This window comes from Idiotropiscis lumnitzeri, chromosome 10 (assembly GCF_059441095.1).
Source record: "Idiotropiscis lumnitzeri isolate Australia: NSW breed Sydney's pygmy pipehorse chromosome 10, RoL_Ilum_1.0, whole genome shotgun sequence".
NCBI classification, from domain to species: Eukaryota; Metazoa; Chordata; class Actinopteri; order Syngnathiformes; family Syngnathidae; genus Idiotropiscis; species Idiotropiscis lumnitzeri.
Genome location: NC_142400.1, coordinates 21,094,184 through 21,121,863, shown reverse-complemented (window position 1 = coordinate 21,121,863; position 27,680 = coordinate 21,094,184). Strand labels below are relative to the sequence as shown.

Genomic DNA, 27,680 nt, shown 5'->3' with positions numbered 1-27,680 from the left:
AGATAATAATTGCTCGTTTCTGTTCCCAGCTGCTCGAGACGGTTACGTAATGGTCTCTCAAAGAAGAGCAAACATAAAAACATTCGTCCTAGCGTCTTTTCCGCTACTATTTATGAATACGCGCTTGTCATGTCATCAAGGCGTTCGCGTGTGATGTCGCGTTTCCGTGTGTTTTTCTTTACCGAGACGTTTTGCAACGCTCGAGTAGATAAACAAAGCCACGTGCTGCAGGGAAGTTTCCGAGGTGGGCGGGGCCATCATGCTTCCGGGAGCATATAAGAAGCTGCGCAATGACAACACTGCAGGAACATGTTGAAGAACAAGTGTCTAACAAAGCGGAATATATATTAACGCGTCCAGTGATTTGCTTGCTCATTTGTTTGTTTGATTTATCCCATTTACTCAATCCCAAATAAGTGAAGGATGCCTTTCCTCGGACAGGACTGGAGGTCGCCGGGACAATGTTGGGTTAAAACCGAGGAGGGATGGAAGAAGACATCAGCGGACGACAAAAACAACAACATTTCCGTGCAGAGGTTCGTCATTAATCTGCATAACGAAAACGTCACCACGTCTGAACAATATGATGGAAAAGGTTTAGGGGTGAAATTTTGAATAAAGTTAACATTAAATACACGACTCACAAGATCAGCATATCTGATCCATTTTATTAATGGCGAGTGAGTCACTTTAAAAACCGACTTGATATGTCACCAACATTTTTTCTTCAACGTGACATTTATCCAATGTATCCATGTATCCAAATATTTTTGCATTAGAAAATTGAGAGATTGGACCTTAAATATTGTGTTGTCTAAGAGCGAATGGTGTTAAACAACGCTTTATTGAGGCGAGGCACGTTTTTTCCTCAAGCAAACTCTGGCACAACTAGAGGATACATCCACAGGTTAAATATTTACCTTCTGCCACTAAGCAGTAACTTGTTCTGCTTGTCACTATACATCATTGGTGTAGATGGGTAAATGAAGACATTTGTAGTAAATAAATACTTATCTGTCCAATCAAGTGTAATCGTATTTTCCTGAACCATAGTTGATGAGCTCTCAGGATGTACTTGTTGGGAATCACATGGTGTAATTCGTGTGTTCCATGTGGTTTTGTAGCTTCTGCGAAGACAAGCAGGAGTTTTTCAACAAGGAGAACTTGCTGCTTTCTCTGGGCTATGACATGGTTGCCAAGAAGAGGAAAAAAGACCTCATGAACAACAACACCAAACTCCCATGTGAGTCACTCACCACCATCCGACTGATTGTATCACTATATAGTCTCTGTTATTGTTGAGCGTGGATTTATTAATGAGGTAATTAAAAAAAAAAAAAAGATTGATTCCAGTCATTAGATTCTCAAAACATTTTGGGGGATTCATTTCCCTCCATTTCCTTAACTCTATTTCAGGCCACTAATACAAACATTGCGCTTTCTCATAGATTTCCACAGGGAAAAGTGGATTTATGTTCATAAAGGAAGCACCAAGGAGGTAATGCATAACCTTAGCGTTTGTCATTGCTTATGTCAACATTTTGAGAGAATTTATTCGTCCTGCGGATGATTGTAAACTAATACCTCATTAATTAAATTCTGCCAGCGCCATGGATATTGTACGCTGGGGGAAGCGTTCAACCGCTTGGATTTCTGCAGCGCCATCAAGGACACAAGGAGGTTCAATTATGTCGTCAGAGTGAGTCCTCCATTCTTTCTCTCACGTTGTTGTCTTCCTTGTTTGTTGATGTGTTTGGTTTAGCTACGCTGAAGGGGTTACAGTTTTTAGAGGGTGGGTGTCGCTTATCAATGCTCTGCAGGCAGTGCTAAGGATTTTGACCAAGCCAGTGCATGTTGAGCTGCATGAGTCATAGCACTTCATGGATTGATGCTTGGGGGGTTGAAATGGTGTCTGGCCAAAGCAGAATATCAAAAGAAAGTTGCCAAAACATTTACAACAACAATTTACAACAATACTTTTAGAAAAGGCATGTGAATTGTTTATACATAGGTTAATTTTAAAGTTACAAAAACTATGAATAAACCCTCAGGTTCAACTACTGCCATACTTATCTTTTATTAGTACTATAGATTTTTCAGTCACTCCAGATTTTGTTACTGGCAAAATAGAGCCATATTATAAAATGTTATTTTTATTCTTATTAATTTAATCATGATCTGCTCTTGTTTCTAACCAGCAAAGCACCAGAGGGGTAATAATCGTGAGCTCAGTATTTGGCAATTCTTTTATCGTTGTAGTTCGTATCTAAGGGATTGTAAGATTTAATCAACTTAATTCTTAATTGCGTCTTTACAACAATAAATTCATTGGATACCTTCTCACCCTTATTGTAAAATAGCCCCAAATATCTTTGTGGTTGCCCACAAAGCCTCACCCCAGTGATGTGAAACATTTCCACATGTCAACCCACGTGAGCTGCAAATGAGCTGGTGTGGGAGCGCTTAAATGCGCAGTGAGGTGAGACCCCTCTGCACAGGCCTCATGAAACTAGACCTGGTGGTAGTCAGGTGATTGTGACTCTCATCCGCCCGAGCTGCCACACATGTACATCTTGTGAATCACACCCTGTGGGTTTTGCCCTTGCTGTCAACATTTTCTATGTATTTTCTGTTAAAAAAATCCAACAACAAAAAAAACGTTATTTTGCAATATTTCATGAAGATAGTCACAAGTACTATACTTGCCATTTTGCCTTTCAATCAATAAATGCAGCTTTTGCAAGTAGGAGGTCATGTGTTTTGGAATAACCTTTTTAACGTAGCCTTCAGAGCTAACATTTACGGTCCATTGTTACAATAATATGTGTGTGTCTGTGATCATCCAGCATTCTGGGTCTCCGCTTTCCCTGTCTATGTCGGATTACTCCATTTCACTCCAACTCATTTTCACAGATGAAATTCTTTGCTCTGAGATACTCAATGGTTCCCCTCTTGTGTCGAGAAAGACAAATAGAGTTTACTTTATGGAGGTAGAAAGAAACATTAAAATGTATTTCTACTGGCATTATATAATAGCAAGCGGTCTTCTTAATACCATTTCTGTTTGTGGAAAAATGTGAGACGAGCGGCGAGCTATGAAGGGCAGTTTTCGTGAGCCACAGGTGCTAAAAGTAGATACGGAAAATGCACATTGTTCTGCCCGGCTGCTCTACAAAGCGCGGGGCACTTGATGAGCTGCTAAAAGACGAAGGTCATAGGATTAGGCTGAAAGAATGTAGCTGGAGGGAATGGAAAAAGGAATAAGGCGTAAGCAAACAAAGTGTAAGAAGTGGGCACGAGGATTGATGAAAAACCTCTTTATACAGTACTTTATACACAATGTGTTTTTCATTTGATTCGTGTCATTAAACGAGGTAGGTTTTCCTTTGGTTCAGGACCTTCTCTCTTTTTTGATGTCCAAGGTTAAACATGTTCTTCCATGATGTCACGGCATGAGTTCCGTGCCAGCCTACTACGTTGTCAAATGATAACTGTGTGCACACACACACACGCCCCCCCCCCCCCCCACACACACACACCCGCACGCCCACACAAATAAATAATGCACTTGACAGGATCAGCAGGCGAGTGATTAAATCTTGTTTTGCAAAGCTTTCTGGCTCTCTAGGCTGTGGGCCAAATGCTTCCCAGCAGCTTCTTGCTCATGAAAACACTCATCAATGAGTTTCAGACTGCAACCACACTGTTTTCATCAGGAGTGTCTGTATGTGTGCGCGCGTGTGTGTGCGTGTGTGTCTGCGTGTGGGGGTGCGCGTGTGCGTGTGGGGGTGTGCGCATATGTGTATATTTCTTTATTTGAGAACTCTGTGTACAATACAAACCCATTAAGTACCAAATCAGTGGAACATTGTTGCGTAGATGACAGTATTAAATTTATGCTTCTTTCTCCCTCTCCTGTGTTTTTTTTTGTCTGTTCAAGCTGCTGGAGCTTATCGCCAAGTCACAGCTCCCCTCACTTAGCGGCGTGGCTCAGAAGAACTACATGAATATTCTGGAGAGAGTGGTGCAGAAAGGTGATCCTTGTTACGATTCTCATCAAAGTCATTAATCATACAGTAACTCTCTACATTTAATGATTTTTATTGTCGACAAATGGCATTTTGATACTTCACTAGTATTCCCATCAGGGATGTGTTAGTAGATCCATTAAAGCAGTGTTACCCGAACAAGGGAAAGCACATGGCAGGGGGTGTGTGGACACATTTAACAATCTATTTCCATGAAATAAATATTTTCATAAGCCCATCAATAAAATTGTGTATGTGTTCTGCATCTTGTTTCCCTAGGGACACAATAACTCATGGCACAGCCATGTCTCAGCTCAACTTTCTCATTAAAGCTCAGATGGCTGATTAAAAAAGGAGTAAGACTGCTATAGTGGATTTCTACCTGATATTAAGTTTAAATGTCTGTTTTAAAGTGAAGTTTTTCAAAGGAGGTCAGTTTCTTATGATAAACTGTTGAAAATGTGATCAAATTTGAGTTGGATTAAAAAGGCAATTATATTGCTTATTTTCTGGGCAACATTGTTTAATTTGACTTAAAAAGAAGAACATGCCTGAGAATTAAATTTAAATTAAGTCGACAAAAGAAAATTACTTTCATTTATTAGTTGTGTTCCATTCTACATGTGGAGAAACTGAGCAAAAATAACCAGTCCCCAAATCAGCATTGGACAATTTTTGCAATGCTGTTGTCCTCCGTGCACAAAACATGCTTGAAGTAGTTTGAGAACCCTGAATTCAACCCTAACAAACCTTACTCACCCCCCGACCAGACTCTTGCGTCACCTTTCACTAATATTTAAAAAAACGGACTTGTTTCTTGGAGGACCATTGGGCTTGTGTGGGGAGAGGGTTGGGTGTGATCTGGCTATGATTGTCAGCAGCAGTGACAAACAATGACCTAAATAATTTCTATACTACTACAAGCTAAGCTAAATAAACTAAACAAATATGTGCTATGCTAATAAATCACTAAAGTATGAATTACTATGAAAATGTTCGCTAACCCTACTATTCCAACTTCAGCTCGCTACAGAGGTGTGTTACGAGACTGAGCCGCTTAAAGTGGCAGAATAAACCTCCCTGCTAGTCCAATCAGAGGACAGAAAGCCAAATCCACATGCAGTGCAGTGTTTAACCTGAAGATGGCTTCACACGGACGATAATAAGGACATTTAGACAGCATTAGTCGACAGCTGATTATACAGTTTATCAGCAAAAGTTGATTTGGGGACAAGTACCCCTTTAAGGATAAACTAGATCACAGATTCTGAATGAATTGGCAAAAATTCTTACTGGAGCACTCCAAAGTTTTATAGAAAGTTTCCCCACTCTAGCTACAAATGGGGGCCTGTTCCTTAAAATAATCTTTTATAATATATATTACCGTGTGTGTCAATTTGTCCTTCGTGAGAAATCACTCATTAATCACACTGTCATCTTTCCTGGCACAGTGCTCGATGACCAGCAGAACGTGCGTCCAATCAAGGAGCTGCTACAAACGCTCTACCTCTCGCTGTGCAGTCTGGTTCAGGACATGGGCAAGTCTGTGCTGGTGGGGAATATCAACATGTGGGTGCACCGCATGGACAACATACTGCAGTGGCAGCAGCAGCTAAACAACATCCAGATCAACAGGGTACGACATGACAAATCAAACATTGGTTTATGTTCACAGTATTATTTACTTAAGTAAAAAAAATAAATGTAAACTTTTTTGCCCTTTTAGCCAACATCAACGGGCATGACGCTAATGGAGCTGCCCGCTAGCCTGCAGCTGAACATCATGCAGCGTCTGTCAGATGGCAGGGACTTGGTCTGTCTGGGCCAAGTCTGTCCAGAATTGGGAGGTCTTGCTGAAGACCGACTGCTCTGGAAGAGACTCTGCCAGTACCACTTCACAGACAGACAGGTATGCGGACATTTGAGCACAACTGTAAATATACTAGACCAGTCGGCATAATCCTAAAAATCATTTCAATCATAATCACCATGAGAGCAACATTGAGTTGCATCATGAGAGGTAATTATGCTGCTTCGGTTTTCCTGTATATGTAGTATAATGCAATGCAAACAACACAAAAAATCTCTAAAAGTTATAATTAGCCCCTTTATACCCAAGTTGTGTTAAAGCACGCTTCATTCAGTGGAAGGAGTGTGTGTGTACTGGCAATGCAGTGACCTCACACCCTGTTTACACCAATGCGCTTGATAAAACATTAAGCTCCAACCTAAAGTGGGTTACTGTGTACAACAACTTTGTAATGCGGGTACAAGAAAGGAAAACAAAAGTGCAATTTTTTTTTTTTAGATTGTGTCTTAAAAAGGGTTGTCCTTCTATTAGATCCGAAAGCGTCTGATGGTGTCAGACAAAGGTCACCTGGAATGGAAGAAGATGTACTTCAAGTTGTGCCGCTGTTATCCTCGCCGAGAGCAGTACAGTGACACTCTGCACTTCTGCTCACACTGTCACATCCTTTTCTGGAAGGTATCCACATTTGTGTTTTTAGCTTACACTTACAATGTTGGTCTATAGTCTATGAAGTATTTCAAGTGTTGTCGTTTGCTGCCACAGGACACAAATCATCCATGCACTGCCAACAACCCAGAAAGCTGCACCATGGGCCTGTCCCCTCAAGACTTCATCAACCTTTTTAAGTTCTGATCAGGCAGTGGAACAAATATGCAATTGTGATTTAGTTTTTTTACTTTTTAAAGGGAAGAGTGTCAGTGTTAAGTGAGTGAAAGAGAGCGGGAAGGAATGTTGAATGATAATCAGTGTACAAAATGTGGGAGCAGTGAGGAAATGCACAAATAGTAATTTGTTGGTTTTCAACACATGAATTTGGAAGATTATTCATATGAGTAAATCTGTAAAATGATTTATTATTGCTAAGGCTGATCACATTGGGGGTACAGTTTTTACAGGTCAGAGGGTATTGTTTAGTTATGCACCGCTTTTACGAGAGGCTTCAGTACTGAAAAGAAGTCAAACGTAAGCAACCGAGTTTCAGTGCACCATGTTCTTTTTTTTGTTTTTTTACTTTTTCACTTTTATAAAGATTTGATACCTTTTTTTTCTAATGCGGTTTTAATTTTATGCTGTGGCTGCTACTGCAATTACTTGTGATTGAAATCTATACAACTTGGTGTGCCTAATTGCAAAACTTGAAACTGGTGCAGTGTAGTCAGTGGTAATTTTTCCAGATTCTGATTGTTTAATCATTATGAACACAATCACATATATTCTTGGTTACCAGAGCTTCTACAAGATAAAGAATCATGCTGCATATTTATTAAAATTTTGGTTCGTCGCTCAGCTTGTCTAGTGTTTGAAAGTAATGCAAGATCTTGTGTCCAGACTTTGTCTTACCGCTGCTCAACCAATTGAGGACAACTGATGTAAATACTTTGCCATTTGTTCTATAAAGTCTCTGGTTGTGTAAATAAACATAAGTTTAGAAGCACTTTGTATTTATTCAGCAAACAAGTATGTTTGTCTTTGAGGAAAGGTCAGTAGCGCTCTCTACTGGATAAATTGAAAACAGCAAGAGTCAGTTGTTAATACTGAAAACAAGCTATTCATTACGGAGAAAATAAGAGTTCAGATCACGCACCCACTACATCTGCAGTACGGCAGCATTTTCGTTTAACGGAAAACAACCATGAATAGATGGCTCCAAAAGAAAACATCACAATCTGCTGTTCATGTAGTTATGATTGCAAACGTTAGACCAACCAATTGATTTGTTGTAGTAGTTGACGTGACAAAAAATGGAAGTCATCACTGCTAGTAACTATTAAACAAAAATGTTGATTCTTATTGAGTGTTATTAAGCATTTTCAATTCTGTAACACCATCATATTCTCCCACCAATGGCTTGGTTGGGCTGCCTTCGCTCTTTACACATGTGCAAAATCATGAGGGTGCAGTGATCACACTTTCTCTCACACTGGCAGCGTTATGAGGCTAAGCAGTTTTCAGACGTGCCCTTCCTCTCCCAGAGCCTTCCTCATCCATGATCTCAGTTGCAAAGAGTTTGAGGTACCACTGCCTAACCATGCATTAAAAAGGAGCTGTGTTCTATCCTAATGTGAACAAAAATCTGTTGGAGAACACAATGCGGAATTAAACCCTACCATGCTACTTATTTCCTCATACTTCTGTCGTGCAAAATATATGTACAGTATATCTCTTTATATATAAATCAAAAGCACCTTTTTTTCTCAGGACTCTTATCACCTGCAAAAGTTTTATAGTTATTATGTATGATTGAATCTATATATCACATCCATATGTTCATCCTCATCAAGTGTTAGTCAAATAACAGGAGTGCCCTTTTCAGTCAGTGTGTTGAACTCAAAGTGCTTTTCTATGGAGCACAGTTTGGTCATGCAGTTGCTCCGATTGGAACCACAACTCCACCAGTCACTCTTTGTGCATGTACTCCAGAGGTAAACTCGTGCGCCACGTGACAAGTTCACAAAGACTCCTCCATGTAGTCGTCTGAGGCACTTGCTCAAGTTATGGGGTGGCGGTCCTGCAAACGTCAAGTGTTAACAATTAGCTGATCCATAAGCAAGTAACATATGTTTTTATTAAAGAAGTAGATATTTGCTCAGGGTTACCAGAGGTAGTAAATGTCAAAGAGTAATATTTTCTCTTTCAGAGTTCTGAATAATCCATTCAATAGCATCCCAACCCTAGAGAGCCATAGATAGAAAAATAAGATTAAAGGACAGACACACGCCATATGTTGTAAAGAATCAGATGAAGTAAAGCAAATGACCTGACAGGACGTTGATAACAGAATTTCGTGCAATGATATTGAGTGTGTGTGTGGATGTGCGTCTGTGTGCCTTTTTACCTTCCTGGCATTAGCAGTCATTCTCCTTGCCATCATGCCCTCCAGGTAGCTACTCAGGCTTGCACCCTTCACTGTAATAATGGCCTCCTGCGTCAGGATGGTGCTATGGAGCACCAAAAAAAGGTAAGGCAAAAAAAAAAAAAAAAATATATATATATATATATATATATATATATATGGACTGTCAAAATTAAATTAACTCAAGATTTTTTTTTAATTCACACGATTAAATATTTTAACTCAGTTTGCTCCGTTTTATTTACTTCCAAAATTAATTTGCATATCTTGCAAAGCCAAATTCAAACACTGTACCATATTAGCTGTACATCTTTAGCACATCATTTCAGAACAAAACACCCTGCTTAAGTTACCGCTTGGCCTTGCAAACCAACACTGCGGGACTGTGGTACTTACAACTAAATGTACTAAATAGGTTTTGAGAATTGTTTCCAAGAAAAAAATCCTCTAACAATGACTCAATTTAAATCATATTTAATGATCAAAGAAAGCTATTAGAACAGTCTTTGATTTAAAATACACATCATATTTAGCACTAAAAGCACTTAGTAACTAGATCAGGTGTGTCAAGATCCAGTCCTGGAGGGCCGCTTTCCTGCATGCTTTCAATCTCTCCCGGCTGCAACACACCCGTTCCAAATGATCAGCTCATAAGCAAGCTCTGATGAATTAGCCTGATAAGTAACCTGCTCATTTGAATCGGGTGTGTTGCTGCCGGGAGAAATGGAAAACATGCAGGAAAGCGGCCCTCCAGGACTGGAGCTTGACAACCTGGAACTAGATGGAAATGAAAGAAAGAAACTGACACTTCCGGGTTGTCTGGGTGAGGTGTGTAAAGGAGCTTCTCATCCACTGAGATCAGGTTGGTAAGAGTAATCTGTGGAACAAAGCAACACTCACTGAAATTTCAATATATGGAACCATTTCAATGCATTTCTTCCAAAAGATGGTACGACTACAGCGGAGTATGTTTGGTCAAGTTCTCTTTGTATTTTTGTGGAAACTCCCCGAGGGGTGTCCCTATCCAATATTCATTTCGGATATTGGTGCAATATCAACCAAAACAACAGTCTTGGATTGTACCGGTCCATCCTTTATCCAAGCCGCATCCCTAACGAGGGTCGCAGGTGTGCTGGATCTTTTGCCAGCCAATAACACAGCAAACAGAGAGAAACAACCATCCATGTTCACAGTCACATCTAAGGATTATTTAGAGTGTTCCTCAATCCTGTTCCTCGAGGGCCGGTGTCCTGCAGGTTTTCCATCTCTCCCTGCTGCAACACAGCTGGTGGAAAACCAGCAGGACACCGGCCCTCGAGGAACAGGATGGAAGACCCCTGATTTAGAGTGTTCAATCAACCTGCCATGCATTTCTTTGGAATGTGGGAGGATACCAGAGTACCCGGAGAAAGGGATTATACCACTCTATATCCAAAAACTCTGATATTAGCACTCATATACAAGCGGTCCACTCCAGACTTTGTTCCCACCTTATACTGAATGTAAAACTTTGATTCTGAATGTACTGAAATAAACCTGAGTTGTCATTTTGCACTTCAAAGACTATAATTTGTTTTTATTGCCTTTATTCAGGTTATTTCTCAAGGTCCTTTATTTTATTTTAGTGCTGTACATTCTCAAGTTTTGAGGTTGAATTCACATAATCCAAATGTTTGGAAAAATGGGTCATGTTTGCTCATATCTATTGTTGCTGACCATTAATCTTTTTTTCATTAGTCCCGCCTGATCAAGAGTCTTCTGACATTTCATAATAAAAAAAAAAGTGGGGATCATTCCTGCTATCGAATCGATACCGGCATCAGACAGTACGCTAGGCTGCAATATTGGTATTGTATCGGAAGCTAAAAAGGTATTTCATCAACCAGTGTTTTGGGTTGGGTCATTGATGTTGTCAGTTGCTATGGTCCTTTTTTGTCACCTTTATTTTGTCAACTATGGTTTAGGCATGGCCTGATGTCTCTTAGTACTTGAACTGGCGTTTCTCACTGACACGTTCGAACATCAAGTTTTCATCCATGCCTTCTGCATCCAGTCCTGCTCTCCGTTGTGACTTTCTTTGTATTTTTGTATGTAAAGAGTCTCTGTTTCTTGACTTCCGTGTCGTTTTTGCTTCAAGGAATCAAATCTTAACAACAGCTCAGAATGTTCACATTTTTTCAGAGCATTTCTTCAGATTTGGTGACCTTGGTCCTCTCTCTCATCTCCCTGGCACATGACAAGTTGACTAATGACTAATGTCTTGATTTATTTTGAACAGCGCAACAATCTCTGGGCATTCAAGAATAAATTGTTGTCTATGTGTGCCCTGCGATTGGCAGACGACTTGTTCAGGGTGTATACCTCCTACTGCCCGAAGACAGCTGGGATAAGCCCCAGCACGAAAATAGAGGTTCACAAGAAGGATGGATGTCGTGGGATTTTGTAGTGTATATAATATGATCTTTGGCTCAGTACATGTTGGGAAACACTGCCAATGGGCAAAATTAACTGTATAAACACAATTAAGGCAGAAACAAATAAAGAACAATTTACTCAACAATGTAACTTTGCAGGAATTGATCTCTCTTAAAAAAAATAAATAAATAAAATATCAGAGGTTTGAAACACCAGGCCCGTGGGGCCATTTGAGGTCCACAGCAAGATATTTTTGGGCCTACAGCTTGGCATCAAAGTTTAACGTTAGTGCCACACCCACCTTTCTTTGCTCGTTGCACTGAGCGTTTTGTTTGTTTGTGTTTTGTAATATCACTTATGGTTTATCTCTGCTAATTCTGAGGTGACACCAAGCGGGAGGAAATAATAGCCTGTGACTTAGTCCCAGTTGTGTCTTTTTTTAAACCTGCCATGAAGAGAAAGGTTGGTGACAAGAACAGCAAATTTAAAGAAAAACAGGAAACTGTTTTTTTTTTCCTTAGGCACAGTGCACCCCATCATGTCTTGACAGCACAGAGAAAGTTGCAGTGCTCAAGAAATCAGACGTTATTACTCAAGTAGACATGCTAAGAAATATGAAAAGTTTCAGTGAGATGGAGAGGACCAGGTTACCACACTTGTTCAAGTTCTGAAGAAGTGCTAATTTTATTAACTATTATCAATAAAGATTGAGAAAATTTGATTAGTTGCCCTTTTTTTTAACCCCTTTTTTTGTCGAACACCTTATGCAACCCTGACACAAAAAGCCATTATCTTGGGCGGCCGGCCCCACATATGTTGAGTTTGAGACCCCGGACCTAAATGGGCTGGAACACTACCAAATTGCTGAAATTGTTATCTTTTTGGGGATTTACTGTTGTACTGCATCAAAATGACTGCTATTTTTAGTAATATTATTCTTTTTCTTTTCTTTTCTACTGTCTGGAAGAGATATGTGCCACTTAATGTAAATTAGAGCAGTAACTCCCAGCAATATGTGGGAAGTAATCCAATGAGTCAAAAAACAATTATCATTTTACACTGTAATGCGCACTAAAGGGTTAAAATCTTCACACGATTTTGTCTCTTTTGTGCATTAGTAGATAGGTGACTTCAGTAAAGCAATTCTCCTGGCTCAGCATCCTCCTATCTCTTTGCATTCTTGATCACAAATTTAGTTGAGATTGTGGAGTCAAACATTGTCATATGGGCTATGCAAAGCCGCCCTCCGGTGTGGGGGAAGCTCAAGGCGTACAAGAACAGGAACCATTTTGGACAGATTAGCCCTCCGCATTGGGCAGAAAAAGGCTCCACTGTAGTGTCTTGAATTTCCTGGCATTCATTAATTCGTTCAACTGAGAATATGCAGAGTTCTTGTCGTTATGGTTAGTACAACATTGCAAGCAGTAAAGATAAAAGGACCGGTGAAAGTTCCTTCAGAACTTTTCAACAATCTTACATTTGTCGAGCACAGCTCCATTTTTTTCTCCTCGGGGTCAACTATGGAGTGCTCTTTCACATATGTTTGCAGGTTGTTGGTTCCCAGTATCTACAAAAACAAAAGCAAGAAATGAAACACGTCTGAGAACAGCTATACCGTGAACAGAGCATGGTGATCGCATGACCACTGACCGCTCGTACGATCGCCGGCAGGCCCCACACTGTGCTGAGAAGTCGGTGGCTGTGCAGGCGTCCTTCTGCGTCCAGGCGGCGATCCAGCACGTCCACGCCCACCACGTGCGGATTCATTGGGTTAGGGTACTTCCTCATTGCGGCTTTGATCACCGTCTCCCATGGGTAACTTCACACAGACAAGTTCAAAAAGAAAACAAGCAATCTTCAGCCCTCGACAAACTGTTGCACTGGTAGCAGTGGTGCTATCCACTTTTTCAGTTGGTCAGACCAAACAAGATTTGGTCACACCCTCTTTTGGGGAGGTACAACATGATCATATTTGTTGATGTATAGTCATCTTATTTGGCATACTGTAGTTTTGTATAACGTCAACATTTACATGATATTTGAGCAGAATATTTTGCTGGAATAAGAATTTTGTTTGCAACACACAGCGGCTGACAAAACAGGTTAGTTATATAATGTGATCTTCCAGTTATGACCTAATCCGTTTTTATCATAAAACCTGAGTGATTATAAACAATAATACAAACATTCAATCACAAGCATCTGCCTGTTACATGGCCCAAGTGTATGGGCTGATATTTGTGCCACCAGAAACAGAATCTGAATATCATCGATTTGAATGTGAATTACTTAACTTGAATATTTGAATTGAAAAATTAATTATTGAATTTAAAACTGAATTATTGAATTACATAAATTGCATAATTATTTAATTTGAATCTGAATTTTTCCATCTACTATTTATGTATTTCAATAGTTCAGTTTTCAATGAAATAATTCAGTTTACAATTCAAATATTCACGTTAAGCAATTCACATTCAAATCGATATTCAGATTCAGTTTGTAGTGGCACAAATATCAGGCCACAGGGGTGCCTCTAGGATGAGCAATGGATTTCAAATACATAGATCTCGTCGGCCAATCAGCCCCTTAGTTTTGAAGGTCGTAAACTATCCTGAGTATTGCCAGCCGCCATCCAAAACCATGTGCTACTTTGATTGTGCTTTTGCACGACCGAAAGAGACCTCTGGAGGGCGCCAAGCATCGGACACTAGCAAAGCTGGTTGCTGATTAGTTCACCGCAAATTTACCTGGCGTAGCTTATATTTTATATCTTATATTCCATTCAATGGCGGCTGGCAATACTAATGAAAAACTTAACGGCCTTAAAAACAAAGGTGCTGGTTTATGGGCTGATATTTGTGCCAGATTGGCCAACGTGGAGATCTTTGTATCTGGAATCCATTGCTCATCCTAGGGGCACCCCTGTGGCCTGATACTTGTGCCACTAGAAACTGAATACAGTGAATCCTCGCTACTTCGCGGTTCACCTTTCGCGGGTTCAGTGCTTCGCGGGTCTAAAAAATATTCAGGGGCATTGTAGTTTCGCCGAGCGGCACGACGGGGCGCTGGAGCGGTTAGACGGCCGGCGTGCGCCGAAGAAGAGCGTGGGCGAAGAGGAGAGTGGACGAAGAAGAGCACGTTCCCCCGGGCACGATCGGGGGCGACGTTTCGCACGGTTCGGACCGTACCAGAGCTCCGGCCGGCGTGCGTGGCAGTTAAGCCGAAGAGGAGCACCTTCCGCCCGGGCACGAGCGGGGCGACATTTCGCTCAGTTCGGGACCGTACGAGAGCTCCGGAGGAGGCCGGACGGCGTGCGTGACAGTTTCGCCGAAGAGGAGCACCTTCCCCGGGCACGGGCGGTGTCAAGCGGCCCCTAAGTTTAACCGAATGGAAGCTCCGGAGGAGGAGGGCATGCTCGCGTCACAGTTAAGCCGAATAGGATCACCTTCCGCCCGGGGCACGAGCGGGGCGAAATGAAACCGAGTTCAACCGAACGGAGACACGCTTCGGGGGAGCAGGTCCGGCGTGTGTGACAATTAAGCCGAAGAGGAGCACCTCTTCCGCCCGTGCACGAGCGGAGCACCAGGCTGTCAGTTATGAATGAATAAATGAATAAATTAAGAATGCCACCTTTCATTTCACAGGGCACACCGGACGGCGTACCAGCAGGTAAAAGTCGAAGTAATTAAATAAATACAAAAAGAAGTCATTGAATAAATACAAAAATAATGGCTGGGGAATAAAAAAATAATAAGTTTTAATAATAATTTGGTTTTTTTTGTTATAACATGAATTTCACTCTCTCTCTCTCTCTCTACCCGTATTCTATATGGTGTACTGTATACAGGGGGGTATACTGTATACCTGTATAGGTTTTTTTTTAAGCATTTTTGAAGGGGCGCCTCTACTTCGCGGATTTTCAGTTTTCGCGGGTGGTCTCGGTCCCCATGAACCGCGATAACCGGGGTTTCACTGTATTCGTTTGACAACATGTTTATTGTTGTGGATGTAGTTTGTTGGGCTATTTTGGATACGTTATCAAACTGCATGATAGGGGCAGAATATCAGAAACAGTTCTCTGCGTGTCACAGTGCACTTTCCTTACCACAGAAAAAATGCATCCATCCATTTTCTAAAACAGATGAGCTGGAGCGAATACCAAATGACTCTAGAGATGGGGGTTTCACCCTGAACAGCCAATCGGATGGCATTTACAATATAGATAAAATAACATTCAAACTTACGTTCACATCCGTACACAATTCATACACAAATAGATGAAACAACCATTCATGCGCACACATTTGGGCAATTTGAAATCTTTGATTGAACTAACATGCATGTTTTTGGAATATGTTCAGGATACTGGAGTACCTGGAGAAAACTGACACAACCATAGAAATAACAGCCAAATTACACACAGGAACTCCTCTTTAGCAGTTCAAACCTAAATCTCAGAACCGTGAGGCAAAAGTGCCCATGTCTATACCGTACCCCAGCACACCACCACCCGGTTCAGACATTTAACTCGGCACCACAGATACCTAGAGGTTTGGCCAGTGAAAGTTTCCTGAAAAATCCATTCATCTAAAACCGGGACACTTGATCCTTTATTTATTTCGTATTGATCAAACATGTTTGTTTACACTTATTTCACGTGAATCTTATCAACACTCACTGAGCTTATTGTTATGTATTGATGACAAGTAACGTGGCTATGTTTACACTTATAACACCATTGAGCAGTCACTGTTTATGTGGAATTCTTAATTAAAAACAAACAAACAATCAAAAACAGTACCTGAAAGAATGCTCTGTGCTCCAAAGCTTCATGTTTTTTTAGTGAGAGTGACCTTGTCTCTTCAGCAGACCATAACCTGCTATGGGTATAATCAGTAATTAAGTTGGGCCCTGGGACCACCACCATCAGTTCAGTGAGTCCAGATGCTCGCTTCCCTCCGAGCATCAACCGTGTAGAAGAAACACTTGCAGACGCATCACCTTGTTTCCCGAAATACGGGAGCAGGAGGCAGGGAAGGTGTTACAGCGAGGAGGAGGAAAACGACGAGGAAAACGAGGAGCAAAACCGACCCGGCGTTGTCGCCATCTAAAGTAAAGTCAGATTGAGCTAGATGTTTGAGTCACGTCGGATTTTCAAAATAAAACTTTCTCGTGTGCCCTATAAATTTTCGAATGAGACCCATCAGATGATAATGTAGCATGATGTAGTTAATGTCGCAGCAAGGAAACTGATTTTAACATGATATTACACATATTTAAATGCAAGAACTTAACCCTTGATGAGGACTGACAGTAACCCAGTGCAAGTGGCTTGCACCCCTGCCTCAGAGCTGTGAGGTTATGTGTAAGTGTAACATGTCTGTAGATTATTTTGATAATATAATAATTGTGTTTATAATGAAGCAACCAATTATGTAGTAAAATAAGTTAATGTTAAATGAACACGTCCAGTCTAAGCCTACAAATAATTTTATTTTATTTACTAAATACACATTTTTTTAGGTAAATTAATAATATTGATTACGAAATGAATACATAGATGATTTTAACAAACTGACATGGGAGGAAAATTAGTTGCAACTTTGATTAAAAAAACAAAACAAAAACAGCATGAGTGAAGGTCGTACTGGACTGTGTTTTCCTGGTAATAATCTTGGTACGTGTCTCACCTTTTTCTTTCTTTCATTGTTAAAACTTCAGTCTTGTGTTGGATCGAGTGCGTCTGTCCGGCTTGACGATGTCAGCGGGGCACTTGTACTGCATCCGTCCCCTTTGTGCGCATGCTCGAAGTACCGTCTCCCTTTTCCTCAGGCACTGACTTGTATATGAATAGACATACATGCCGATGGGAGGAGTGAAGCCACCTGCGGCCGTTTTACGTTGCCAATCGCAAAGACCACCCAATTTAAATATATTGATTTCACTCCGGCGGTTGGTGAAAAAAATGTATGGCATATAGTTATACCAACAAGTCAGTGAGAAGCGCTACAAACGCATTTCATTGGTAGGAAAATGAATGCAATATTTTCAATGTTTTCTTATGATGTATGTCTCTGTGAGTGCTACATAATGAGTGCACCATCTCACCGCCAGAACCGTCAAAATGAGAGGCTGTCATTACGCCACACGGGGACCCGAGCCTATCGTACGCATTTCTTTCTGCAATAAAATAACATAAATTGTTAGGAACAGAGGCAACATAAAATGGCTGCCCTCTGGCTTCAGCTGTGAGGGGCCCAACGATGGCCCATTCGTATATAAGTCCGTTTCATCACGCCGCGGACGTGCTCTCTACGCATTATATATATATATATATATATATATATATATATGTATGTATGTATGTGTGTGTGTGTGTGTTTGTGTGTGTGTGCGTCGGTGCTGGGTGGGTGAAATTAATGAAAGTTCCACATAATCAACGGAGTCACAAAAATCGGAAATAGGGGAACGTTTGTGAAAGTAAAAGTAACCGTTACTGTTTATACCACTGTGCACTCGCTTTTCAGAATATTGCTTTATTTTGAAATATTCCGCAGACGCAGCATAGTTAAATAGTGTGTGTTTCGTGTGTGAGGAGGTAACTTGACGAAGCAGCTGCGAAGGTTCGGTAGAATTGTAAGGCAAACCGACGGCGCAGGGAGGCTCCAGTACGCCACATTCATGCCATCGCCATCTAAGTCGCCGCGGATGCTGAGCAACGGATACTCCCCAAAAAAATAAAGAAAGTGAAAACGCGCATCGGCCGATTGGGAGGAGGGACCACTTTTACGCTGCATGACCTTGCATTGAATGTCATCATAGACGGATACAAACAACACAAAGAGGTAATGGGTTTCCTAACTGGTGGAAAGGAAGAGATAGAATTTCATTTTGTGTTGTACGTGCACAACTGTTGTAACGACAGTCATTTTGATTTTCGAAGCTGGACGTAGCGTTCATCCTTCCGAAGTGAAGGCCCGACTGCATGCCGCATAATGCAAATGTGCAGCATCATATTGCCTCTGCGCTATATTAAACCATTCGCAATATCATTAATGGTGATTTGGGGTTTATTTGGGAAAAATTGAAACAATAAGAGGCTGATGGCGGATGCTGCAGCAGGATGCTGCTTTGGAGTGATGAGGTGGTTGGGGGTGGGTGTCTCCTTTTTTTAGGGACCATTAAATCTCGCCAAATGTATCTTTACTGTTGACTATGCTTCCTCTCCTCATCCTCCTCGTTCTCCTCCTAGCATCTGCCGCCTGTGGTCGTGTTCTGTCTGAAAAAATGTGCTGACACATGGGCTGCCCCAGCACATGCTCACTGTCTTTGTGCTCATTCAACCTTCTAGAGCAGCATATAGAGCATCCATCGTGTTTGGCCCGTGGCCTGTCTGTGGAGTGGTCTTCTCACTATTCTCATACATTAACAAGTAGACACAGAGTTAGCAAGTATGATTTCCGGACCATAATGTATTGATATTATGTGAATAAGATTCATGTTGGATAGCTTTACAGTTTAAAAGTCACTTCGCTGTTTTCTTCATTTTAGGTCATCAGACATGGAGATTGTCACACATCTGATAAATGACACCATAGAATTCTACAAATGGACCTTAACCATTGCAGGTAATTATGATGGTATTTTGTTACACAATGCAAACTAAGAAAACTATGGATGGTTTCAACAACAACAACAATAATAATAATAATAATAATAATAATAATAATAATAATAATTATAATAATAATAAGAAAACAAATACAGTGCAGGCCCAACAGGCATACATGCTTTTCATTTGACAGCTACAATCAATTGCAGATTATTTAACGATTTTTTTGTGTCAATGTCAATTTTATTTGCACTGCACAATTTCGTATGTCAAGCATGAATTAAAAGTGCTTCAAAATAAATCGCAAGATGGCAATACATTTGAAATGCATTTTAAAACAAACAATACAATAAATAACAAATAAATAAGAAAACTAATTAAAATCTTGTGGCAAGATATTAAGATTGCATGCATCTATTTATTTTTTAACCCGCCGGTTAGGTTGCGAGTGTGCTTAAAGTCAATCCCAGCTGTCCTTGTACACAGTGAACTGGTTGCCAGCCAATCGCAAGACACACATAGACAAGCAACCATACACACAATCAAGAATGTTCCATTAATCTACCATGCTTGTTTTTTAAATGTGGGAGGAAACTGGAGTATTTGAAGGAAACACACGCAGGAATGGGGAGACCATGCATACTCCACAAGGGAAGCCCCGAACGGACACGAACCCCTGACATCTGCACTGAGAGGCGGACATGTTAAAAGGAGATATTGTTGGAGATGAATGGATTTCCAAGGGCAAAATGTTCCACAGCATTGGACCAAAATAACTGAAACCACCTTCAGCGGATTTCGAATGTACTGTGTATGAGGTAGATTGGAAAGATTTACTGTAGATCACAGGCAAGGGTTTCAGACTTGCGACCTGGCATCCACTTCACATCAAAGTATAACGTCAGTGCAGCCCCAACATGTTTTGCTGTACCGTTGCTCTGGGATTTTTAAAAATCAACCATGGGTTCATGACAGCTCTCATCGAAACAGAATTTGTAAGTAACACCAATTTAGAGGAAAAGATATCCTGTCACCCAGTCATGTTTTTTTCAAAACTTGCTCTGAAGACAAAGGTAGTCGATGACAAAAGCCAGTTTCAAGAAAAACAGGAGACGGAATCTTTTTTTGTTGCGCACAGACACACCTGACTTGTCTTGAATCCATAGAGAATGTTGCGCTACTCATAAAAATCAAGATGTCATGAGTCAACTCGTCATGCTGAGGAATATACTAAGTGGCAGGGAGATGCACCAATCCGAACAAATGCTGAAGAAACGTTAACATTCTGAGTTGTTAATAATACAATTTTAGTACTTCATGTTATGTGACCAACATAATTTGAATCCAGAAGTAGACAGGACATGGAAGTGAAAAAACATACAAAAAATGATGCAAAAGGCATGGATGAAAACTTGATGTTCTAACAAAGTCCATGCCCAAGCCTATATGACAGAATAAACGTGACAAAAAAGCAACTGAGAGAATTAATTAACCAACCCATAACACTGCTTGATGAAATGCCCATAGTTTAACTTCTTCGCTTCTGATATGATACCAATTTTGCAGCCAAGTGTGCTGTCTGAAATTGATATAGATCTGATATCAGCCGGAATTATCCATCCATTATCTAAGCCGTTTATCCTCACGAGGGTCGCAGGCGTGCTGGACCCTATCCCAGCTGTCTTCGGGCAGTAGGCAACGTTGTTCAAGGTTCAAAATTTAGGAGGCATAACATGAAGAGTGCTGCTTTCAGAATTCACATGATTATCCACTTAGTTTACATGAGCTGAAGGCCTGTACATTGGGGGTCACGCCGGTTGACGAGAGGGTAACATCTGTCCACATTCGCCTGTGGGGACGGTTCCTGACCAAACTACCAATTAGAGTACCCACCCTTTTTGGAGTCTGTGGAAGGAGTGCTGGAGAGTGCTTCTTCTGGGGACTCTAACATTTTGCTGGGTGACCTCTATGATCACATGGGCAATAGCTCCCAGTGCACTTTAGGGTTCGCTTCAAGATACTTCCGTTTGTCTGCAAATCTTTAAATGGCCTCGCCCCAGTGTACCTCTCTGAGCTCCTCCACCCCTACGCACCTGCCCGTTGCCTCCGGTTTGTGGACCAAATGCTGCTGGAGGTGCCGAGGACTAAGCGCAGCCTCAGGGGGATCGTGCCTTTTCAGTTGCCGGTCCTTCCTTATGGAATGAGCTTCCATTAAATGTTAGGCAAGCCTCTCTCTGTCCATTTTTAAAACCCGTTTGAAGACACATTTTTATTCTTTAGCTTTCGACTCAACATGAGACTGTTGCTGTTCTGCTATTATTCTGGTATCGATCGTAAATGTGTTTTGTGTTTTAATTTGTGTTCTAATTACCTGTTAATTTATGTGACGGCATATGGTAAGTGCTTTTTTACAGCACCAGCTGTTAAGAAATGCGCTATATAAATCAAATTGTATTGTATTGTATTGTGTTATGATTGGGATGAATGAGAGCGGTGTTCTATTACCGAACTTCTTTGCTCGTCACGGATTGTCCATAACAAAGTTCAAACATAAACATATGTGCACTTGGCACCAGGACACCCTGGGCCACAGTCGATGATTGGGTCGGATGTATCATCGGATTTGGTTGTTTTAAACACTCAGGTTATGAGAGGGGTTGAGCTGTCAACTGGTAGTTGTTTGGCTCCAAAGGTGTGGGAAGATGCCGTTCTGACCTGGCAGACACAAACGCATTGTGAGGGTTTTCTGGGAATGTCTGGCAGAATCTCGTGTCAGAAAGAGTTTCAAGTCCTACCTCCGGCAGAACTTTGCCCATGGCAGGGGATATTGAGTGAGAGTGGACCAGGTTCTGTACCTCTATTGTTGCGCCGTGGCGAAAACCCCTGGACCTGTTGGTGGACGCCAGCCATGAGAGATGATGTCAAGCGGAAGAAGGAGTCCTATCGGGCCTTTTTGGCCTGTGGGACTCGATAGGAAGCTGATGGGCTACCGGCTGGCCCAGTGAAATGCAGCCTTGGTGGTTACCGAGGCAGAAACATGGGAGTGGGAGGAGTTTGGCGAGGCCATGGAGAAGACAGCTTCGAAGAAATTCTGGTCCACCATCTGGCATCTCAGGAGAGGAAAGCAGGGCACCGTAAACACTGTATATAGTGGGGATGGAGTGCTGCCGACCTCAGCACGGTACATGGTGAATTGGTGGAGAGAATACTTTGAAGACCTCCTCAATTTCACTGACATGTTCTCCCATGAGGAAGCAGAGTCTGGGGTCTCTAAGGCGGGCTTTCCTGTCTCTGGGGTTGAGGTCATATGACAGAGGGGCAGAGCGAGACTCAGCGCAACCTAGGTTAACACAAAAAGTCCTGCCAGCCAAATAGGATCTGAACCACTACAGGGCTCCGCTACTAATGCCTACCTGGGGCTCTAAACGAGCCAGATGAATACTGTGGTCCACTGTATCGATCACTGCAGTTAGATCCAACGAAACAAGACGCACATAGTCTCCAGTGTCATTTGCCAACAGGATATCATTACAAAGTCGAAACAAAGCTCACTCTGTGCTATGCATCATCTTGAAATCTGATTGGAAAACCTCCATAACATTATGTTTCTTGACCACAAACAGCGTAGAAAATGTATAGATGGATAATTTATATAACGTCATCACATTGTTACTGACCACACAAGTGCAAAAAGAAGTTACCGGTAACCATTTTTGACACAACCCTATCTTTGAGACATCTGTTTACACCGGTCTATTTTGTTCTCATAACTTCCGGTAATGATCTTGTTTTTCCCCTTCATACATGAATCTCCTGTTGATGCTGTCCCTTCTTTAAAATATTAAATGAACTACACGGTTTTCACACTTGACATTATCAACAATGTGGTTAGTATTTCTGAAAGTGTGTTAAGGGGAAAAACAACACAAAAAGTCAAGGAAAATCAAGACACTTGAATGTAAATCAAGACACTTGTTTCTGATACTCGCTAAACTGATACTCACTTGATATGCTCAGCGTGAAATCCTCCATCTATTTAATCAGGAAAAGCAGAGTTAATTCTTTAATACGTCATTAGCTGAAGTTTGAGACATCTGATGTTATGTATAACTTTTCAGCCATATTTTTCCCCAAAATGTTGATGCACAATTGAATGTACAACGTCAGAGCCATTTTGACTATTGTGTGTAGAGTTAAGGACTAACATAACTGGTTAAATTAACCAATAGCTGTGTTTACGGTGGCCTGTTCAATGTTCTAAATGTTTCCTATAGACAAGCGAGTGGAGAAATGGCCCCTAATGGACAACCCGCTCCTCACTTTAGCCATCAGTACATCCTACCTGCTGTTCCTCTGGCTCGGGCCCAAGTACATGAAGAACAGGGAGCCCTTCCAGCTTCGCAAAACACTCATTGTCTACAACTTCAGTATGGTCTTCCTCAACTTCTTCATCTTTAAAGAGGTAAAGGTTTTCGGTGCCTTTTTTTAAATTACGCAATAAAGTCATCCGTTTCCATTTTGATGATAACTTTGTCCTGCAGATTTAAATGAACCTTATTTGAGCGTTCATGTCTTTATTTGGATGCGTTCCCTCCACTTCCTTGATTGTCTGTCATTATCTGTTTAATCTCCCAAATGGGCAGCACTAAAATGATATATGATTTTGTTCCGCTAGCTGTTTATGGCAGCCCGGGCAGCAAGCTACAGCTATATTTGTCAACGGGTGGACTACTCAGACGACCCCAATGAAGTTAGGGTGAGTGCAAGGAGCCAATGTGCCGAATTGTATATAATGCAACTGTTGCAAATATTTAACATGTTCTTATATAAAGGGCTTCATGGAGGGGATATTATAAAACAAGTACTCTACATGCTAAAAATAACCTAACAAGAAAAAGGGTCACAGAGGGTGTGAAGTTTTATCTGTCTTCATGACGTAGCAATCCCTGAAACAAAAGAAGCCAAAGGTCGGGTGATCTGGTTGTAGAACAATGTTTAATAATGCTCCCATGACATAAAGTACACAAGTACACAAATCTTTAAGAGGGCGTGATTGGATAACATCTCTATTCGAGCTCATGTCAAAAGTGTTTTATGTGGTTGAGGTAATGGCTCTCAATTTTTTTTCACACCAAACTCAACCAATTATGCATTTCTGAGTCTTTCACTGTATCCCACTCAGGTGGCAGGGGCACTGTGGTGGTATTTCATCTCAAAAGGCATCGAGTACCTGGACACAGTGTTTTTCATCCTGAGGAAAAAGTTCAGCCAGGTTACCTTTTTGCACGTCTACCACCACTGCACCATGTTCACGCTCTGGTGGATCGGCATCAAATGGGTGGCAGGAGGACAGTGTGAGTGGCTCATGTTACAACAACACTTGGCAGACATTTTACCCAGTATCCTTCACCACCATACTGAATAAATCTAGATGTCAGTCTTTCTCAGTTTAAAAAAAAAACAATAAGCCATTTGCGTAGAAAAATGATCAAACTGAATATGGATGAGACAAATTCATCAATTGTTTGAATGTTTGTTATATTTTCAGCTTTTTTTGGTGCGCACATGAATGCAGCAATCCATGTGTTGATGTACCTCTACTATGGCCTGGCTTCATGTGGTCCTAAGATCCAAAAGTACCTGTGGTGGAAAAAGTACCTGACCATTATCCAGATGGTAAAATGCTTCATTGCAATGAGACTCAGATCATTATTTATTTATTCGTTTTTATCTGACTCCAATGTTCTGTGAAACCAACTCACATTTTTAATTTATTTTTACATGTTTGTTTTACTTATGGAAAAAATAATACTATGCATGTTCCATGCTGCACTGAATAATCCTTTGGTTCTGTTGTATTTATTTCATTCAGACATGTACATCCATTGTGGATGATTAAAATTCATTAAACTAAGATTTTTTAAGAAAAGAGTAGAAGATTAGGCCAGTTGACCACATTTTTAACCATGTGCAGCTGGAAGTTAACTACTTTTTCCCAGTATGTAAAGGCTTTGAAATATTTCAAATGTGTACACAAATGTATATTTACTATACCAGGGTATGAGTTGGTCGTTAAGCCTCAGGCATCAAAAAGACTTGCTTCAGCCCTCCATTGAGATCATTCGCAGCTCGTGCACTGAGGCAGCGCTAAGCTGCAAGAATTCAGCACCACGCATTGACCATCGACACTTACGTAGTGGTAATATGCTTAAATTGTGCTCAGGTATTCTGACTCATCAGGGTTCTATTCGCCAGATGGCTATGAGGTTTGGTTAGATGACGGGTGGACAGCAGGAACACTGAACAATATTGCGTCCAATATGTCGTCAAACACCTTGCAATCATTTTTGTTCCTTTTCAATATATTTGAGCCTATTTTATCCAAGTTTATATATATATACATATATATATATATATATATATATATATATATATATATATATATATATATATATATATATATATATATATATACATATACATATACATATATATATATATATTTATATACATATATATTTATATACATATATATATATATATATATATATATATATATATATACACACTTACATCCTGAGCAATAAATGTTACAGGCAGTTAATGCTTACTGTCATTAAGGAAATAAACAAGCCATAACTCGTTGGTCGTCATTTAATTAACAGAGACAAAGCCTTCCGTAAGGGTAATGTTACATTCGTAAGGTACATTAACATTAATATCACTGTAAAGCCTACAATTGGCTGGATCCTAGTGAGGATAGGTGGATCTTACTCTATTGCAATATTTTGCACTATTTTGCCCATCCGTCCTCTATCCGCGACCTGGGTACACTTCATCGTCCCACCATCCTTAGTCTTGATATAAAATAATCCTATTGTGTCCCTGTCCTTTTAAAGCACTTCTGTCCTTGCATTTCACTGTCGTAGCCCCACCCCCAAAAAAAACATCCGAGTAGGACTAAAGTCTTATGGCAGAGTGTTCATAATTCAGAAACATTATTTAAAGATGAATTAGTTAATTTCTTATTCACATCCACTTACTACCGTAATTTCGAAACTACAAAACACACCTGATTAAACGCCACAATAGCTACATTTAGCCATAAAAACAGATTTGTACATACATTAGCCGCTTTGGACTAATAGCCTCCATGTTATTAAATGCGGTAATATTTATATTATATACATCGGGAGATGCTTTTTTTTACCAAAATTATGCCTAACACAACTATAGTTACAAAGCGTACCGGAATCTTTCGCCGACTTGTCACACGAGGCAAATTCACAGGGATGGAAGAAAACCCACTTCTGTCCTTGCTAAGGCCGTCCTTTAAAAAAAAAAAAAAAAAAAAGCTTCTCGTCTTCCTTCCCCAAATTGGCCATCTGTCTGGACCGGCGGAATGGACCATTCATGCCCATCTTTTGAATAATTATCCAAGTGGGCAAGGGCCACGTGGCAATGAATACATGACACCGGTGCACATTTTAGTCTAATATGCCCCTACACGCTGACCATTTTCATTTATTTTTTTTTAACTCATTTTTCTTTCAAGCGCCATCAACCACATGTGCCCAATCAACTTTTTAATTTATTTTTATGAGGCGAATATGGTAACAAATGTAAATGCAGCTCTGGTTAAATTTGTTTGTTGTTGCATTGTATATATTTGCCATGCGCTGAGGGGCTGAGAGCAGTGCGTCATCGTGCATATGCGCTGCTTAAAAGGAACATTGGCTAGAGGGATCCATGAGTTGCTTCCCATTCCAATTAATTTGCTCTTATATTTAAAAATAAATGTACCACTCTTGTCACCAACGGCCAACATGAAAGTCTAATGTCACCTAGTGCCCGAAAAATTACCTCAACACAAATCTGACTCCATAGGCCCTATTTTCGCAAGTCTATCGCAAAGTGCAGACTTAATTGTGCACATCGATGAAGTTTTCTTTCTTTTTGGGTATTTTGCTTGACTTTGCACTGTTTGCGCCTTTATGCGCCATTGTGAGATCTGAGTGTTTTCCGGTCCAGTCCCCACTACATCCCTAATTCTGCATCCCCGCTACATCGAAATCAATTCGGTACAGAGTGCACGGCCAAGTACGCTGTGCTTGACACGCAGAAACAGAAATTAGACTGGCTAGAGCATGACATTGGCACGTAAAGCTTTCGGATGATGGCGTGTGTGCCTGATGTGGGCAATTGGAGACTGCGTTCCAGCTGCCGATCGTGAGTCCGTGTGGAACCAAAATTGTGACGCGGGTGCTATTATTTCTAGAATGATTCGAATGGGATTGCCCCATGCTGGTGTCATATTCTGAATGAAACATTGGAGGCAAGAGAAACATACAATACACCCTCACACAGTTCTTTCCTTATCAAAGGTGACCTCTTGTTAATTATAATAATTTTACTTTAATTAAATATTATGAATGAATTTATTAATCTGCAAATCTGTAATGCAATCTGATGTTCTGCTTGTGTCTCAGATCCAGTTCCACGTCACCATCGGCCACACGGCTTTGTCCCTCTACGTCAACTGTGATTTCCCCCACTGGATGCACTACTCCCTCATCTGCTATGCCATCACCTTCATCGTCCTCTTTGGCAACTTCTACTACCAGACTTACCGGCGCCAGCAGCCCAGGCGCGATGCTTCCTCCTCCAAGGCAGGCAGAGCCATCTCCAACGGAGCCCTCAATGGACTCAACAAGGCCGCCAATGGCGTGGGAGCGGGGA

The 27,680-nt window shown here is 40.9% G+C and overlaps 3 protein-coding genes across 5 annotated transcripts in view; 2 read left to right on the top strand and 1 right to left on the bottom strand.

Annotated features, from left to right (window-relative positions):
* Positions 1-258: 258 nt before the first annotated feature.
* On the top strand, positions 259-7,489 carry fbxo32 (F-box protein 32). Its single transcript, XM_088306536.1, has 9 exons — positions 259-536; positions 1,125-1,243; positions 1,449-1,498; positions 1,607-1,699; positions 3,941-4,034; positions 5,480-5,664; positions 5,755-5,937; positions 6,370-6,513; positions 6,601-7,489. Exons 1-9 carry the CDS (start codon positions 424-426, stop codon positions 6,688-6,690), a joined length of 1,071 nt encoding a protein of 356 aa, XP_088162662.1. The 5' UTR covers positions 259-423; the 3' UTR covers positions 6,691-7,489.
* On the bottom strand, positions 6,480-17,152 carry prelid3a (PRELI domain containing 3A). 3 transcript variants are annotated; one of them, XM_088306539.1, is made up of 7 exons: positions 17,020-17,152; positions 12,977-13,145; positions 12,804-12,893; positions 9,718-9,788; positions 8,894-8,996; positions 8,655-8,729; positions 6,480-8,566 (listed from the first exon to the last, which is right to left on the bottom strand). In XM_088306539.1, exons 1-6 carry the CDS (start codon positions 17,034-17,036, stop codon positions 8,670-8,672), a joined length of 510 nt encoding a protein of 169 aa, XP_088162665.1. In that variant the 5' UTR covers positions 17,037-17,152; the 3' UTR covers positions 6,480-8,566; positions 8,655-8,669. The 3 variants fall into 3 exon arrangements, with proteins under 3 accessions (XP_088162665.1, XP_088162664.1, XP_088162666.1); XM_088306538.1 differs by lacking the exon at positions 17,020-17,152 and adding an exon at positions 16,131-16,462; XM_088306540.1 differs by lacking the exons at positions 6,480-8,566; positions 8,655-8,729; positions 8,894-8,996; positions 17,020-17,152 and adding exons at positions 9,020-9,490; positions 16,131-16,462 and having other exon boundaries at positions 9,683-9,788.
* A 758-nt stretch (positions 17,153-17,910) lies between these two features.
* Positions 17,911-27,680, top strand: part of elovl4a (ELOVL fatty acid elongase 4a) — an 11,143-nt gene continuing 1,373 nt past the window's right edge. The window contains exons 1-7 of the mRNA XM_088306172.1: positions 17,911-18,174; positions 18,881-18,957; positions 23,216-23,403; positions 23,617-23,697; positions 24,124-24,295; positions 24,490-24,617; positions 27,431-27,680. The exon at positions 27,431-27,680 is cut by the window's right edge and continues 1,373 nt beyond it. Coding sequence (XP_088162298.1) covers positions 18,891-18,957; positions 23,216-23,403; positions 23,617-23,697; positions 24,124-24,295; positions 24,490-24,617; positions 27,431-27,680 — 886 coding nt within the window. The 5' untranslated portion in view covers positions 17,911-18,174; positions 18,881-18,890. The remainder of the gene's footprint in view (positions 18,175-18,880; positions 18,958-23,215; positions 23,404-23,616; positions 23,698-24,123; positions 24,296-24,489; positions 24,618-27,430) is intronic.

What these genes read in the sequence shown, in the direction of transcription:
- prelid3a (XM_088306538.1), bottom strand. Translation starts at nt 16,162, where the DNA reads ATGAAGCTTTGGAGCACAGAGCATTCTTTCAG. An exon ending in AGCACAGAGCATTCTTTCAG is followed by an intron (nt 13,146 to 16,130) that starts GTACTGTTTTTG and finishes GTCTGTGTGAAG; the next exon opens with TTACCCATGGGAGACGGTGA. An exon ending in TGACTGCTAATGCCAGGAAG is followed by an intron (nt 8,730 to 8,893) that starts GTAAAAAGGCAC and finishes ATGGCTCTCTAG; the next exon opens with GGTTGGGATGCTATTGAATG.
- fbxo32 (XM_088306536.1), top strand. Translation starts at nt 424, where the DNA reads ATGCCTTTCCTCGGACAGGACTGGAGGTCGCCGGGACAATGTTGGGTT. An exon ending in GGTTCAATTATGTCGTCAGA is followed by an intron (nt 1,700 to 3,940) that starts GTGAGTCCTCCA and finishes TGTCTGTTCAAG; the next exon opens with CTGCTGGAGCTTATCGCCAA. An exon ending in GTCACATCCTTTTCTGGAAG is followed by an intron (nt 6,514 to 6,600) that starts GTATCCACATTT and finishes TTGCTGCCACAG; the next exon opens with GACACAAATCATCCATGCAC.